The sequence below is a fragment of the Rhinolophus sinicus genome, linkage group LG13, assembly GCF_036562045.2.
Source record: "Rhinolophus sinicus isolate RSC01 linkage group LG13, ASM3656204v1, whole genome shotgun sequence".
NCBI lineage: Eukaryota > Metazoa > Chordata > Mammalia > Chiroptera > Rhinolophidae > Rhinolophus > Rhinolophus sinicus.
In genome coordinates, this window is record NC_133762.1 from 28590506 (window position 1) to 28606561 (window position 16056).

General features: G+C 48.3%; 1 protein-coding gene across 5 annotated transcripts; it reads left to right on the plus strand.

Moving 5' to 3' along the window:
- Positions 1-9: 9 nt before the first annotated feature.
- On the plus strand, positions 10-12599 carry WFDC3 (WAP four-disulfide core domain 3). 5 transcript variants are annotated; one of them, XM_074317851.1, is made up of 7 exons: positions 10-98; positions 1870-2100; positions 2566-2697; positions 3339-3485; positions 10319-10450; positions 11529-11714; positions 12372-12599. In XM_074317851.1, exons 2-7 carry the CDS (start codon positions 2025-2027, stop codon positions 12386-12388), a joined length of 690 nt encoding a protein of 229 aa, XP_074173952.1. In that variant the 5' UTR covers positions 10-98; positions 1870-2024; the 3' UTR covers positions 12389-12599. The 5 variants fall into 5 exon arrangements, with proteins under 5 accessions (XP_074173952.1, XP_019605282.2, XP_074173955.1 ...); XM_019749723.2 differs by having other exon boundaries at positions 11-103; XM_074317854.1 differs by having other exon boundaries at positions 15-103; positions 2015-2100.
- The last annotated feature ends 3457 nt before the right edge of the window (positions 12600-16056 follow it).

Here is a 16056-nt window from a genome sequence, read left to right on the forward strand (position 1 = left end):
GCGCGTCGGCCGTGGACCCGGAAGCACGACGAGGCGAGCTGCGCAGTTACCATGGGAACCAAACGGCCGCGTCTTGCCAAACACCTTGATGCTTAGAGGCCTTGTGTGTGTGTGGGGGTGGTCGGGGCTTCCTCCAGGGAGGGGCCGCGTCGCAGGTGTGGACTGGGGGTGTTCATTCAAGGATTGTTCTCGGGCTGGAGAAGTGCCAGGCAGACGAAGGGGAGCACATTTCAATGGTCTGGGGTTGGAGAGCAGAGGGGAGCGTTTTTGCACAGCGGCGCCTGCAGTTCAGTCTTTGAAAACGGTAGATTTTAATGTGCTCCGTATTTAGCCCCCGGAACTGGAGTGGGCTTAATGCGGGGACCCCGAAACCCAACAGCAGGAGGTTTGGCCCATGCCTCCCCTAACGCTCACCCACCAGGTCTCTCCAAGCCTGGACCCTAGGGGCTGCCTCTTGCATCTGAAGACATCAGAATGAAGACTGGGACCATGGATTCCCCCAGCCCCAGGGAGTTGGGCTTCTCTACCCAGACTGGTGGTGATTCTAGGATGGGCCGGGGTAGTGGGGGTTTAACAGCTGTGAAGTTTCCCGGGGCTCCCCTTAGCTCTGCTTTAGGTAAGACGACCCCGAATAAAATTTGAGCGATTTATGGGTGGTAGAGAAAATTACTTTTCCCAGGTCACAATATAGGGTAGTCGAAAGTGCATGAGTCTTGCAGTTAGAAAGATCTGGGTCAAATGCAGTGTGCTGTGCTGATTAAGAACTATGGAACTGGACTGCCTACCTTTGTCCTACCACTTACTAGTTGTGACTAACGTTTCTTTCGGTGCCTCAATCTCCCTATCTGTAGAATGGGGATAATAGTATCTAACTACAGAGTTGCAGTGAGGAGTGAGTTAATTCATGTAAAGCACTTAGAACTATGCCACAAGTAAACCCTCAAACAATGCTATCTATCGTTACTGTTATTAGATTCCAGCAGCCACCACCTGCCACCACTTATGACCTTGGGCAATTTTTCTCAGCCCCTCTGAACCACTTTTCTTACCTCTGCACGATTATTGTGAGGATTAAAATAAATAATGGATACAAAGCACATAGTAGGTCATCAACAAATGTTAATCATCTCCGTGCTCCAATATCTGTCAAAACAGTAAGGCGACTTCCTGGCACAAAACTCTTTGGCGCTATTAAGGAGGTTTTTACCTTGAGCCTTGAATATTCCCTGCCCTTTAACTTCACTGGGCTAAGCGGTGCCAGTGAACACTATTCAATATCATGACTGACTAAAGTCATAAGCAGTTAGAGAAAAATAAAAAGAAATAGAGCAAGAGGAGATAAAAGGAATATACATATATGGTTTAGACTACGAAAGTCATAACAATTGTTCTTTGGGGTTCTGTCAACTAGCCTTCACATGGTCCAAGAATGGTCTATGTGGACCACAGGGACCAAGATACAGTATTTTTTGTGCATTTGTATTAGTTCTGAACATTTAACTCAAATATGGCTTTTCTGTAGCCTTTTGATAGTTTCTAAGTAGTCTGTCCCATTCTCTGTTTTTTCTAGTTTGCTAGGGTGATAGGAGAAGTCACAGTACATCTTATTAGCTGTGGTTATTTTCTTGTTAACTCTCTGGTCCTTCCCTCTGTCATTGCAGCGGTAGCCGTGTCCTTCTAAGGCCCTTTAGCGCTCTCCTTGATCCTTTGTTCAGTGGCCATCCCTGTATTTTCCCAGGGTCTTCATCAGTGTCCACGGGTGTTGTGTATATTGCATGACAGAGTTTGATCACCATCATCACACGTGCCCTTTGGTAGTGCCAGGAATCTTCCCACACACCAGCAACCAATCATTTTTCTTCTTGTCAGGAGCAGCCATCCTTGGGGACTGTTGCGAAAGGGAAGACTTCGGGGTTGGGTGTAGGCTGGTCTCCCAGTCCTGCCTTCCCTCGGTTGATACTCTGGGCAAGGGGCGCACCTCTGGCCTGGACTGAGCTGTCCTCTCCACTCTCAGCATCATCATCATGAGCTGCCTCTTCCTCCTGAATGCACTTCTTGCTCTTGGGTCCCTGACGCCCTGGGTGACTGCAGGAAAGCATGGTGAGCTATCATTTGGGATCCCTGGCTAAGAGGAACAGGGCGTGACTAGAGAAGTCATTCCCTGCCTCCTCCCAGAGTGAGGGGCCTCATTTGTGGAGATGGCCATCTCTGTAGGATGGGACTGGATGCACAGAGTCTTGGGACAGCTAGGGTGGGACTTCCTGGCTTTTTTTTACCTTCCCTGGCCAAGAAGATAGGATTGCCAGTCTGCCTTTCCCCTAGGATTCCTTAAGTAAGAATAGGATCACCCCAACCTTTCTATCTGCAGAATGGCTGGTTCTTTAGTAGGGTGTGTGTGTGTGTGTGTGTGTGTGTGTGTGTGTGTGTGTGTGCTTGCATAGGAGGGGGAAATGTTTAGATAGGAGTGTTTGGAGAGGCTGAAAGTCCTTGAAGTACATTTGGCTTCCATTCCCCATTTCTTGAGGCCTGGCCAGTTATCCTAAACTTGCGTGATATCCTTTGCAGTGAAAGAAGGAGAATGCCCTCCTGATAAGAACCCGTGCAAAGATCTGTGCCAGGGGGATGAATCGTGTCCAGCTGGACAGAAGTGCTGCTGCACCGGCTGTGGTCGAGTCTGCCGAGGAGACATTCCTAAGTGTACGTAGGCGTGAGGGGCAAAATCCAAGTGTGCTTTCTAAAGGAAGACCCAGAGGGCTTCCTATATTCTAGATTGGCTTTGGAAATCTAGCTTGCCTAGAGCACCTCTTCTTTCTGCTTTTGGGGTCTCTTCTGCTTTAATCACTCAGTATCCCCAGTTCTTTGCCTTTTGTCAGGAAAAAAACACAGGACTGATTATTTCTGTCTTTTACTTTGAACTCAGCTTTCCTGGGAAGGCTGGAGGGCAGAGTTATGAAGGGAAGCCTGTTTAAGATACTGATGAAAGGAGTACCCTTGCGCCAGGCAGACCTTTTTAAGCCTTACATAAGCCTTTCATAGCTTTTTAAGTGTTACGTTTTTAGTCAATTTCCTCATCTGTAAAATGGGGATAATTGTTTGTGCCTCATAGAATTGTTGCAAGGACCTAATGAGGTTCCCTGGCACAAGGTAAGCATAGTAAGCGTTACAGTAAACGTGAGCTGTTTTCCTTGTGGTCGTCATAGTCTCTCTTTAGCACCAGGGCGGAGAGTCCTAAATGAAGCTGGGGCTTCCTTCCTCTGATTTTCCCATCTGCTGTGCCTGTGGGTGTCACTGGGCACCATTATCTCTTTTTTTTGTGGCTGTCTCCCGTTTCGCTACAGGGAGGAAGGGAGAGTGTCCCAAGGTTGTTCGGAAACAATCCTGTTTTAAAAGGTGCGTCACTGATGAGACATGTCCAGGCGTAAAGAAATGCTGCCCGTTTGGCTGTAACAAGAGCTGTGTAGCTCCAATCTCCAAACCAAAGCTGGGTAAGAAGCTCTGCCTGGGCCCCACGGTCGGCTTGGCCCCCTTATTTGTCTCAAATATGCACACACCATCTTGTGGTTGGTTGTACTGTACTCTGAAAAACAATAAGTGCCTCCTATATTCTAGACCTTTCCTAAGAAAAGATATACAAAGGGTACCCAAGCCATGATGGGTGATGGTATGTGTTCAAGGCAGGCAAAGGAGGATGCCAGAAGGGAAATCTTGGCATCTCTTGTTTTGGGGCAGATTTAAAAGCTGTTGGGTAATTTCCAGTTGATACCCATGCAGGACCGCACACATTTCCCCACTCACTTGCTTCTGAGACCCTGTGTCTCCTCTGTCCACACACAGGATAGCCATCGCCTGTTGGAAATGGGTTCTATTTTATTCTGATGCTGATAGAGAGGTGTTTGAAAGGGATTTCTTCTCCCTCTTGCGGGATCCTCATGACCTAATTCTCCATTTCTGCATCATTCCTTTAAGAAATAGTCATTGATCCAGTGGTGGGTTCTGGGTATAACATGGTGAGCAAAGCAGATCCAGTCCCTGCCTTCATGGGGCTCATAGACTAGGGGAGGGGGGAGAAAGAGGCTTAACAAATAAGCATGCAAGTAAATATATAATTTCAAACCGTAACAAGGACATGGAGGAAAATTAAAGGGTGCTGAGAGATAGAATAACGGGGGACTCACTTTACATTGGGTGGTCAAGGAAGGCCTGTCTGAGATAGTGACATTTAACCTGTGACCTGGAGTTGAAGTTAGCCAGGTGAAGATGTGATGAACATTCCAGGAAGAGAGAAGCCAGCTGAGAAGGAACTTGCCACACTTAAGGAACTGAAAGAAAGCTGGTATGGTCGGAGTAGAGACAGGGAGAGAGAGAATGACTCCAGGTGAGGGCAGAGTCCGTTAGACTAGGGAGGTGACAGTGGGGATAGAGAAAAGGTGACATGGTTGAGAGAATTTGAAGGTAGAAGTGACAGAGTTGTCTGCTCTAGTCCTTGCCGCCTGCCCCATTTCCTTGAGAGGCCCCCAAAAGGCGTTAGAAATTCTGATTTGTCTCCTGTGGCTAGCCCCTTCTCATTTCTCTCGTGTTTCAGGATTTTCATGGCTACTTTTGCTTGCTGTGCTTCCAAATATATTTGATTATCATATTGTCTATTGCCCCCTCCCTCCAAAATATGAAGACTACTTTTATTAAAGAGGTGTTAGATGTAAAAATTAACTTAGGGAGAATTGACATTTTTGTAATGTTGAATCTTTATGTCGTCCCATTGTTCAAGGGTATTTGGTGTATTTCAGGGTGTTTTCTAGTTTTAAAGTATTTCTTGATAAGTTAATGCCTAGGTTATTTAATTACCTTCTTTGCTATCTCAAATAGGGTCTTCCGTTATGTCTTCCATTATGTTTTCTAAAGGAACTGGAACCATTCTCTTATCTGAGTACATGTGACAGCGTATTACAATGAAAAAGCATAGATTTTTGTTGCCAGAGATTTATTTGGGTTCAAGCCTGAGGCTCACCAGTTACTGGCCAGTGGGTCCTGGGTCAGTAATTTCTTCTGCTTCTCTGAGTCTCAGTTCACTTCACTGTAAAATAGAAAGAATGACCCTCGGAGGTTGTAATGATTCAAAGTATGTAAAGTGTTTGGGCCTCACTATACGTTAGTTCCCTTCCTCTTGCCTTCTAAGATCGGCTTTGTCAGGAGTACAGTTTCTAACCACCCCTTTTATAAAAAACCAGGATCATCTTCTCCTTCCCTGATCACTTCTCTGAGACCCTGAAACTCCACAACCCGTGACAACCTCTTTCCTTGCAGCCAGACCTCCCCAGGTAGCAGGTCCCTTCCTGTGTCCAGTGGAGTTGTCTGGGCCTGGCTGAGGCAGCTCTCTTGGGCAGCCTGCCCATGAGAGAGAATAGAGGGCTGTACTCCTTGCCAGGACTCTTGAGGCCCCGCTGTGGAACCAGAGCCTGGGAATCTGTCTCAGGCAGGTCACTCACTGCCAGCTTGTAGGGCCCAGGACAATCTGCCCAGTGTTTGAAGCTGATGGCCGAGTTGTGGGGGCTGAGGATGAGGCTGGCACCCTGGCCAGGCACCTTTGTGAGCGGCTCTGGACCCTGGCCAGCTCAGATGGGGCTTCCTCTGTCCTTGGAGTTAGGCGGGCTGGGACAGTGATCTCCCTGCAGAGATCCCAGAGCCCGCTGGCTGAGAGGGGGTTCCTAGTCTGGTGGGTGGTGGTATTGGCTGCTGTGTTAGTAGTTAACTACTTTTCTATAGTTCTGGTCCTGGAGGAGGGCTGGGCACTCACCTAATGGGACTGGTCGCTACACCCAACCCCACAGGAAACTCTCCTTCCTGGGCTTTCCCTAAACTCTGACATTGTCAGAGGTTTAGCATAACCTGTGCTGCTCTGTTTGGTAGGGTGGAGGGACACCAGGTGGCCCGAGGGCAAAGGGCAGATGCTAGGACCTGCTCCCATGAGGCAGTTCTGGTCTGAGCGTGGGTCTGAGTCCTGGCTCCTCTGCTTGCTTGCTGTGTGGCCTTGGGCAAGTCCTTTCATCTCGCTCAACCTCACTCTTGTCATCTATAAAATGGAGATAGGGATATTTACCTCATAGAGTGATACTGCAGTGTCCTAGTCTGTTTGGGCTGCTGTAACAGATACCATAGACTGGGTATCTTATAAGTAGTAGACATTTGTTTCTCATACTTCTGGAAGCTGGGAAGTCCAAGGTCAAGGTGTGGACAGATTCAGTGTCTGGTGAGGTCCTGCTTCCTGGTTCATAGACGACCATCTTTTTGCTGTGGTCTCACATGGCGGAAGGGCAGTAAGGTCGTGAATATTCATGAGGGCTTCACGCTCACGACCTGATCACCTCCCAAAGGTACCACTTCCAAATACCATCAATTGGAGATTAAGTTTCAACATACGAATTTTGGGGAGACACAAACATTCTTTCTATAACATGCAGTTTAGAAGAAATGCATTTAAAAAGCCTATGCAAAGAAAAAAAAAGCCTATGCTAAAGCCGCCAAATAATGGTCATATGGTTATGCCCAGAACCTCTCTGCTCAGGTTCCCTCCCCACCTGTCCGAAGTCTGACCTGTCTGTTCACTCACTTATTCATTTATTCAATATATATCGAGTTTCTCCCCCACCTAGCACATGGATGTCTCCTGGTAAGCAAGGCAGCCATGGTCCTTGTTCTCATGGTGTGAGAGACAGGAAATAATCATCAACAAATAATCAAAACCACAAGGAAACGAAAAGAGGGGCACAGAGGAAGTGTCATTTGAACTTGGAGAACAAGAAGGAGCTGCCCATTGGGTGGGGATGCTATGAAGAGGGAACTGCAAATGCAAAGGCTGTGAGGTGGGGAAGAGCCTACTGATTTTAAGGCCGTCAAAGGAGGTCAGTGTGGTTGGATAAAAGGGAAGGAGAAGGCAGGTGGTTCCAGCGGAGGCAGAGTCCAGACCTTGGGGGAGTCTCCAGGGCTCTCTCTAGGGCTTCATCATAAGTGCAGTGGGAAGCCTTTGGAGGGGGTTCTAAAAGCAGGAGAGGCCTGGTCCAGTTTTCACTTGAAAAAGACCACTCTGCCTTTGTGTGAAGAATGGATGGGCTGGTGGAGAAGATGACAGGCCTGTTAAGGGGCCACTGCAACAGGCTGGGCAAGAGGTGATCAAGGCTTAGACCGGGGTGGTGACAGCATGGAGGTAGAAGAGTGACAGACTTGAAGCACTTTTGAAGGTACAGTGGACAGGACTGGGTGAAGGTGGGTGCTGAGGAAGGGAAAGTGTCAAGAATGGTGCTTAGGTGTCTGGCCTGAGCAGCGGGGTGAGGTTGGTGCTCCTGACTGAGGAGGAGGACGACGTGTGGAGGGAGAGGTTTTGGCACCAAGGTTCAGATTATGGTGGAAGAGTTGTCTCCTTTGGTTCCCTCATGGCCCCCTTCCCACTGCTGAAACTTGACCCTTATTACAACATGTGCATTACGTCCTTTGTGTGGATTGATGGCATGGGCTCCCTGTGTGTTTGGATGACCTTTTCCTGAAACCTCACAGTTGGGAGTATGGATTTTGAGAGTGTTCCTACCACCTTAACTGATAAGAGGTGCACGCTAGGCAGGGAGTGCACCAGCCCCAAATAAAAACCTGGAGTCTAGTGAGCTTCCCGGGTAGACAACACATCACACATGTTGCCATGTGTCCTGTGTGGCTCCACTTGGAGAGGACTCTAGGAAGCTGGCACCATTTTCCTCTGGATTTCACCTCATGTACCTTTTCCTTTGATGATTTTGCTTTCTATCCATCGCTGTAACAAATCAGAGTCACGAGTGTATGCCGAGTCCCACGAGTCCGAGAGAATCACTGAACCTAGGATGGTCTTGGGGGCTTCTGACACACTGGCTTGTTTATAACTTTTCCTAACCCCTGAAACTGTCCACCACCGGGTCTTCTCCTTTGGAAGAATTCAGCTGAGTGAGTCTCAGCGCTTGTTGATTTGATTTTGGGGGACCCTTGTAGAGTGTAGGGGGTCATAGTGATGTAGCTTAAAAGGGCACCCAATTCTGCCACCGTTGACGTCAGGCCAGTCCCTCTTCCTTCCTGGATGTCTGTCTGTCTATTTGCAAGAGGAAAGGAGTAGATTTGATAGCTCAGAGGGCCCTTGTTGGCTTAAGAAGTTTTGGAAATTCACTTTTCTGCCAGCTACTGCCCTCATTCCCCAAGACCAGGCACAGAGACCAAAGCTCTGCTCTCTTCCAGTAAATGTGCTCCTCGCCTTGGTCACTTCAGGGCCACACTCAGCAAAGTGGTGAAATGTGGGGCGCATGCTCTTCCAGGCACCCACTCTCTAGGGCCGGTGGCATAACTCCAGGAGAAGTCTGTGTTTTCCACCAGGGAGAGTTTTTTATGCCCAGCCTTCTCAACTGTGGGATACAAAAAGCTTTGTTCTTTGTTAAATGGATTTTATTGTCTGTCAAGCAGGCGGGGAGGTGTGAGGATTTACATCTGGTGGTTTTAGTGACCGTACTTGTATTTTCTGAATAAAACATCAGGACACTTAGTTTTGATATGATCTGACAATGGCATAGAATATTGGAAATCAGGGCTGTTCAGGAAAATCCTAGGACGCAGGGTTATTATACCTTGATTGTTTAGTTGTGCTTGTTCTCCTTGGAGGCCAACACTTGCCTTTTTCCGTCATGGCAGACTTCCTGGAGCCAGCCATGTGCAATCATACTTACATGTTTCTACTCAGACAGGCACTGGGCCAGTCCTGCTTTGGTTTTCTGCAAAGCCTTTCCTTGCCGGTCACTTTTTCTTCCATTAAAAAAACCCTTGAAATAAACACTGAGATGAATGAGTCATGGTGACGTGGTTTGGTTTGGATGGGGCTCCTTTGGGTGTGCCTGCTCCCAGGGACTTGGCCTGGCGCCTGCGTGCTTTCAGGCTGGTGTAGCAGAAAGTGCTTCACTGCACACCAGGAGGCCGAGTTTTGTCCTGCTTCGCCACTGACTCACTCTGTAGTTCTGGCCAAGCCCCTTCTCTTCGCTTGAGTTTCATTATCCTCATAGGGGCGGTAAAGGGGCACATCAGGAAAGTGGGGCTGTACACAGCAGAAAATTAACCAAATGGGGGTTCGTTTTGCTGGCATAACAAGAAGTCCTGGAGGAGGCGCCAGGGCTGGGGTGGCGGCTCCACGATGCAAGCAAGAACGAGGCTATTTCTCTCTCTCCTTTGCGATCCGTGGCTTGGTCCTTATACTAGTTGCCTCCTGGTTGAAAGAAGGCTGCTCTGCCTCCCTGTGTTACGTCCGTCTTTGCACTGGGAGTAGAGAGAAGTGAAGGTCAGTTTGGAAGGTCCATTCCCTATATCAGGAGTGCAGACATTTCCCCAGCTTATGTCTTAGTTTGTGGTCAGCCCCTCGTTACTAGGGAATATGGGGAAGCAAATCATTTTAGCTGACTGGGCTCATTGCCTCTCAGAACAAACCCGGGGCTCTGTTCACCGGTATTTCAGTTATCTACGGCTGCATGCCAACCATCCCCATTTTAGTGGCTTACAGAACCATAGTGTAGCCTTCTCACACTTGTATGCGCTGGCTGGGCTTAGTGGGCAGTTCTTATACCCACGTTGCGTAGCTGAAGTCACTCACGCACCTGGGGCCTCAGCAGGGAGCTTGCCTGTGGCTGGAATGGGCAAGATGCCTCTCTCCACCCAGGTTCTCTCTCGTGGGGCTTCTCACCATTCTGCATTCTAGCCAAGCTGCTCCACAGCATGGCAGCTGGTTTCCAAGAGGGAGTGTTCTAAGAGGACAAGCCCCAATGTGCAAGTGCTTATCAAGCCTCTGCTTGTGTCAGTCACACTAGCTGATGTCCTGTTGGTCAAAGCAAGTCACGTGGTCAAGCCCAGAGACAATGTGGGAGGGGCCTATACAAGGGCATGAACCCCGGGAGGTGGGGTTCATTGGGGGCCACCCGTGTAGGTGTCTGACACAGTAAGAAAGGAGGGAGAATGAATTTGGGGTTGGCAGTTAGTATGTTTGCCACAGTGGGTTGGATCTCAACAATGTTTTCCAAACTGCAAGTCTTGAAATGAGTTTAGTAGCGTACGGCCTACATTAAAAAAAGAAGAAATAGAGGGAATATAAAGTATCAGCATTGCATATACATGTATGCACATAAATACATATCTTTTAAATGTACATCTGTATTAACATACACAAGGGATACAAAGACAAATGTATTTTGGACTCGAGAGTCCCAATAAAAATAGCCGGAAACAATGGGCTTGGGCTTGAGCACTGGGTCCCAATGCTCTGATTCTATGGCAGAGTTTGACGGTGAGTGTCCTGCCGACCCCCTTCCGTGTGAGGAGCTGTGTGATGGGGACGCATCCTGTCCTCCAGAGCACAAATGCTGCAGCACTGGCTGTGGCCACACCTGCCGTGGAGACATTAAGGGAGGTATGTTGGCTCTTTGGGGAGGAAATCCTTAAGTTCCTGAGTCAGTTTGGGAGGGAGCCATCTGTGGCCTTCTTGTCTTTCTCTGCCTGGGAGGAGTCAGAGTTCTCATCCTTCCTGTCCTCCTGGCCCCTCAACCCAAAGCATCCCCTCCTCCGAGGGCCAAGGGCATTAAGGAACTAGGGGAAGGCAGTGCGGGGCATAGGAAAAATCCCTGGGCTGCAGGACAGGCAGCCTGGCTTCCGGGCTTGGTTCTGCTGCTGATTTGCTGTGACCTTGGGTAAGTAAACCCCTCTTTTTGAGCCAGTTTCTTCATCTGTAAAATGAAGGCATTGCCCAGGACATTGATTTTCTCACCTGATTCTTAGCACAAAGCTTCCCCGCCTCCAAAATGATATCTTACTTGGAAGCAACATATATGCAACAGATAAAAACATTCCTGATCTGATTTATTTGTTTTTTCAATGTGTTTTTTCCAACAAGTATATATTTTGAGCGTTCCTTTTGTGCCAGGCACTGTGGAACTCCATTTCAGAGTCACTGGCCCAGATGTTGTCTTTAGACATCATTTAGGTTCCCAGGCAGTGGTCAAGGCTCTGGGGACAGAGCCTTGTCCTTATATAGCATATAGCATATCAAGGAAGGCAGACAACTAAATAAGGGCTTACAATCAAGTGTGGGGACCAGAGTACAGAGCAGGCACCAAGCCTTGTTTAGGGTGGTACAGAAGCGTCCCTGAGGAAGTGACACCATGAAGCCCAAACTTGGGACGACAGTGGTGGTCTGGGAGCCTTGCTTTTTTTGCATTCCACGCAGCCCATCCCCAAGCCGACAAAGATGTCAGACCCTGACGTACCCCTAGGGAACTCCCTGTGGGACCCCATTTGAAAACTGTTGGTCCAGGTGCTCTCTTGGGGCCCTGCAGTTTCTCAGATGCTCCAGCTTCAAGGTTTCCCGAGCCAGGTCTTTAGTTCAAATCTAGTGAGAGTCAGGGATGAATTCACCTGGAGCCTCGTGTCTGAGTTCCAGATGGGAACTTGGAGTCAGTGGAGCTGACCGTCCTGTGCCTGGTATCCCGCAGGGCGGAGCGGTGAGTGTCCACACATTTTGGTGGGCCTGTGCATTGTCAGCTGCATATCGGATGAGAGCTGTGAAGCAGGGAGCAAATGCTGTAAGTCAGGCTGTGGCCGCTTCTGTGTCCCGCCAGTTCTGCCAACACAACTGGACATGAACCCCAACGGCACCATCCGGTCTGATTCTGAATTAGGTAAGTACCTTCCAATGTTGTCAGTAACAATAGACCTAACTACTATGTGCAAAGCACGGGCTCTGGTGCTAGGCAGGGGACTTCAGAAGGTCAGGACAGAGTTTTTGCTCTCGGGAGTCTAGTTGGAGAGAAAGACCAGATGTCACAGATCATGTATCACAGAACTTGCTTAGACAGTCTGGGTTTATAGGCTTTCGGAGTGGGTGTGGCTCCTTGGGAAGGTCTTTCTGCTAGAAGCAGGATGTGATCTGGGCCCTAAAGGCTAGGCAGGATATGACAAAGGGAGGACAGCCCAGGGAACATTCTGGACAGGCAGCCTGGGGAGTGTTAGCAAAGGAACAGAGAGCAGAATGTATGTGACAGGTTTGTGGAGGCGGGGAGGGGTGGAGTGAGGGCGGGTAAATGGACAGAAATTGTTTTTATAACAGGAGATACAAAGTTGACTTCTGCACGATAGGAGTCTTCAATGCCCCCTTGGACTGGGTCGTCTAGGAAGCAGGGAGCCATTTAAAGCTTCTGAGATCAATAGTATATGCCAAGCTTCTATAGGGGAAGGGGAAACATAGTGGGAGGGGAAACACATGGCGGGAGGGGAAACATGTTGGGGAGCTGCAGCCAGGAGGCAAAGTTGTGACTTGATGTTTCTTCTTCTTGCAGAGACCCCAGTGCCCTAGCTGTCCTGATTTGTCCAGGGCTGCTTTGGTGACTACAAGTGGCTTGTTCGGGCAGGTGGTGTGGTGTCCTGGGGCTTGTGACACTCCCAGGGGCTCTCGCTGCCCTCTCTGCTCTGCTTCTGTTCCTGCTGCTGCCCAAGCATAGGAAACGGCTCTGGGGTTGGGCAGTGGATGTGTGGTGCTCCCTGTCCCCAATAAAAGCTGATGCTGAGCCTCTTGCCTGTGCCGTTTGAGGGCTATGATGAGGAAAGAGCTACGGGGTCTGAGCATGGCTGTGGGATTATGGGACTTACTTAGGAAGGATAGGCAATCCATTCTTTTTGGGAACACTGAAAAAGGGTGCTGGGTGGGTGTGGCTAGGGGAGAGATGGGTAGAAGCTAAATCCAGGGTGACTTGCCATAAGGTCTCTGTCAGGCCTTGGGAGTGGCATAATCAGGTCTCTTTTTGGGCTTGCTGACCTTTCTTGTATCACAGAATGTGGGTTGGGGATAGAACTGAGATGAGTGGCTAGTTTATTGCAGTCCCTTGGATGTTCCCATCTTGGACCTCCTTCCTTGGGGCCAGCCCTTGGCTCCAAGAAGCTTCTAGTAGCTTCACTGTAGGGAGGGGATGTCTTTAGGTTCTTGGAACCAAGATAATTTTTTAAAATTATATTTTGTATGTATACAAAATGGATCGTATTCTACCAGGGGTGCCAAAAAAATGTACACAAGCGGACACTTTGGTCAACGTTGCTCAAGCAGTAGTTCACCATAATCAGAAGTGTCTGCACACGGATGGTAACCACTTAGAGCACCTCTTGTAATTGCAGAGGTCAAACGTGACTTGTATTCATCTTTTATTATCACTATATATCGAATATTATAATTTTAACAGTTTTTCTTTCTTAAAATGTATATGCATTTTTTTGGCACCCTCTGTATATCTTGAGGATCTTTTATGTCATCACGTACGTTCTTTTACTCAAACTCCCTGACCATCGCTTGTTGGACATTAATATCCTCGGGTGACATATAAACCTTGGCCTACTTTTGCAGGTAAATCTGGGTAAATTCTTAGTACAATTCTACTTTCTTAAATAGAGCCTAGCAAAAAATGGGCCCTCAATAAGTATTTGTTGAATGAATGAAAGTAATAGAAAATCGAATCGCAGTGGCTTAGCCAATAAAGCCATTCAATTTTCTCTCAGTGGAGTCTGGAGAGAAGCAGTAAAGCTGGTTGAGCAGCTCAGCCCCAGCACTAAGGACCAGACTAGTTCCTTCCTTCTCCACCCTCCTCAGTGTGTTGGCTTTTGCCCTTGTGTCAGTCACCTCATGGGTGCAGGATGATTGCTGCAGCTCTGGACATCACAGCAGATGAAGGTGTATAGAGGGCAGTGGTGAAAAGACTGCCTTAAATGGTGCTCGAAAAATTATCTCAAATGACATTCTCGGACATCATAAAAATGGCGGCATGAGGTGAGTCTCTTGAAATCTCCCCTGGAATTTACAACAAATTGAACAACTGTAACACCATAAAGCACTCCCTGCACAGCAGGCAGGCAAGACTAAGAGGCTCACTACTGAAATCATCTAAAGGGCAAATTGCACAAGGCGGGGAGGAGGGAAGGGAGAAGCGCGGAGACGGAGCCGCGCGGGCGCAGGGCGCAGACCGAGCTCAGTGCGCCGAGCTCGCTGCTTCCCGGAACTACCGCAGCTGCGGGAGAGGGAAGAACTCGGACTGCTAGGGCTCTGTTTATGGCCCACAGGGCTGAGGGGGCAGAATATAACACGGCTGAACCCAACGCTCACGGCAGAGACCTCAGAGCAGAGACTGAGGGAAAAAGGCTGACAACGGTGGTTTAAGCCCTCACTGCCGAGCAGAGAACAGAAGCCTTAGACACTGAGACTAGCCGCCCCCTCCCTACCCTCCCAGAGCTCGCCCCGCCCCCACCTGCCTAGTGCTAGAAGCGGAAGAGTAGCAGTGTCAGATCAAAAGAACAGAATATTTGCAGTTCTGAGAACTGTGGTCCGCAGACATGGACTCGCAGCCCAACTAGTTCTGCGAAAGGAGCCGTGGAAACAGGACTGGCTGTAGTGGTAGTCGCCGCCATTGCTCTGGGCCACCTCTCACAACCCACCCTGCCCCTGTCCCCACCTGTCTGGGCAGATCCCTGCAGGAGTAAACAGAGCTGCTGAAACACACGGATCCTGAATCTGGTGCAGGAAGAGCTTTGGAACTTCAAAAGCTTTCTGCATACCCACGTGGACACTGCGCCCTATGACCCAGGTGAACTGTTCACAGAGGAGAAGCCCATCTCCCAGGGAATCCCCCCATTGTGTGAGAAACCAGAATAGTGCAGAGAAACTAGAACTCTACAATGTAAGAAAACAAAAGGCTGCAGTCGGAGAGAAAATAAAACATTCTACTAACACCTACTGGAAAACAAGAGAAAGACCTCTTTCTATCAACCTGTTGCAGAACCCACTCCTGTAGATGTCTAGGAAGAGAAATAATAAATCATTAATTGCCACTGAATAACCAAGGTAACAAGACAGCTCAGGAAGAAAATGAAAAGTCTCCAGAAAAGGAACTTAAAGACATGGAAATATGTGACTTAAATGACAGAGAATTCAAGATTTGCAGTTCTGAAAAAACTCAATGAGATGCAAGAAAACACAGGCAGTTTAATGAACTCAGAAACACAATCAAAGAACAAAATGAACATTTTACCAAAGAGATTGAAATTTTAAAAAAGAACCAAATAGGATTTCTGGAGATTAAGAACTCAATAAAAGAAATGAAGAATGAAATAGCCAGCTTAGGTAGTAGAGTTGACCAGATGGAGGAAAGAATCAGTGACATCGAAGATGGAAATCTGGAAATGACATGGATGGAAGAAGAAAGAGACTTGAGGCTTAAAAGAAATTGACACTCTAAGAAAATGGTATCCAGAGAAAATCAGGTGTATCCATACTGATATCAGATGAAACAGACTTCAGGATAAAAAAAGTAACAAGAGGACCGGCGCAGTGGCTCAGGCGGTTGGAGCTCTGTGCTCCTAACTCCAAAGGCTGCTGGTTCGATTCCCACATGGGCCAGTAGGCTCTCAACCACAAGGTTGCCAGTTCAATTCCTCAAGTCCCGCAAGGGATGGTGGGCAGCGCCCCCTGCAACTAAGATTGAACACGGCACCTTGAGCTGAGCTGCCTCCCGGATGGCTCAGTTGGTTGGAGTGCATCCTCTCAACCACAAGGTTGCCTGTTCAACTCCCACAAGTGATGGTGGGCTACGCCCCCTGCAACTAGCAACAGCAACTGGACCTGAAGCTGAGCTGCGCCCTCCACAACTAAGACTGAAAGTACAACAACTTGACTTGGAAAAAAGTCCTGGAAGTACACACTGTTCCCCAATAAAGTCCTGTTCCCCTTTCCCAATAAAATCTTTAAAAAAAAAGGTAACAAGAGACAAAGATGGACATTTCATAATGATAAAGGGGACCATACAACAAGAAGACATAACAGTCATCAATATTTGTGCCCCCAATCAGCACCGAAATATACCAAGCAACTACTAACAGAACTAACGGGAGAAATTGACCAAAACTCAACTATAGTAGGGGACCTAAATACATCATTGACAGCTATGGATAGATCATCTAAAGCAGCCCTAAATGACACATTAGATG

What these genes read in the sequence shown, in the direction of transcription:
- WFDC3 (XM_074317851.1), top strand. Translation starts at nt 2,025, where the DNA reads ATGAGCTGCCTCTTCCTCCTGAATGCACTTCTTGCTCTTGGGTCCCTG. An exon ending in AATCTCCAAACCAAAGCTGG is followed by an intron (nt 3,486 to 10,318) that starts GTAAGAAGCTCT and finishes ATTCTATGGCAG; the next exon opens with AGTTTGACGGTGAGTGTCCT. An exon ending in CCGTGGAGACATTAAGGGAG is followed by an intron (nt 10,451 to 11,528) that starts GTATGTTGGCTC and finishes GGTATCCCGCAG; the next exon opens with GGCGGAGCGGTGAGTGTCCA.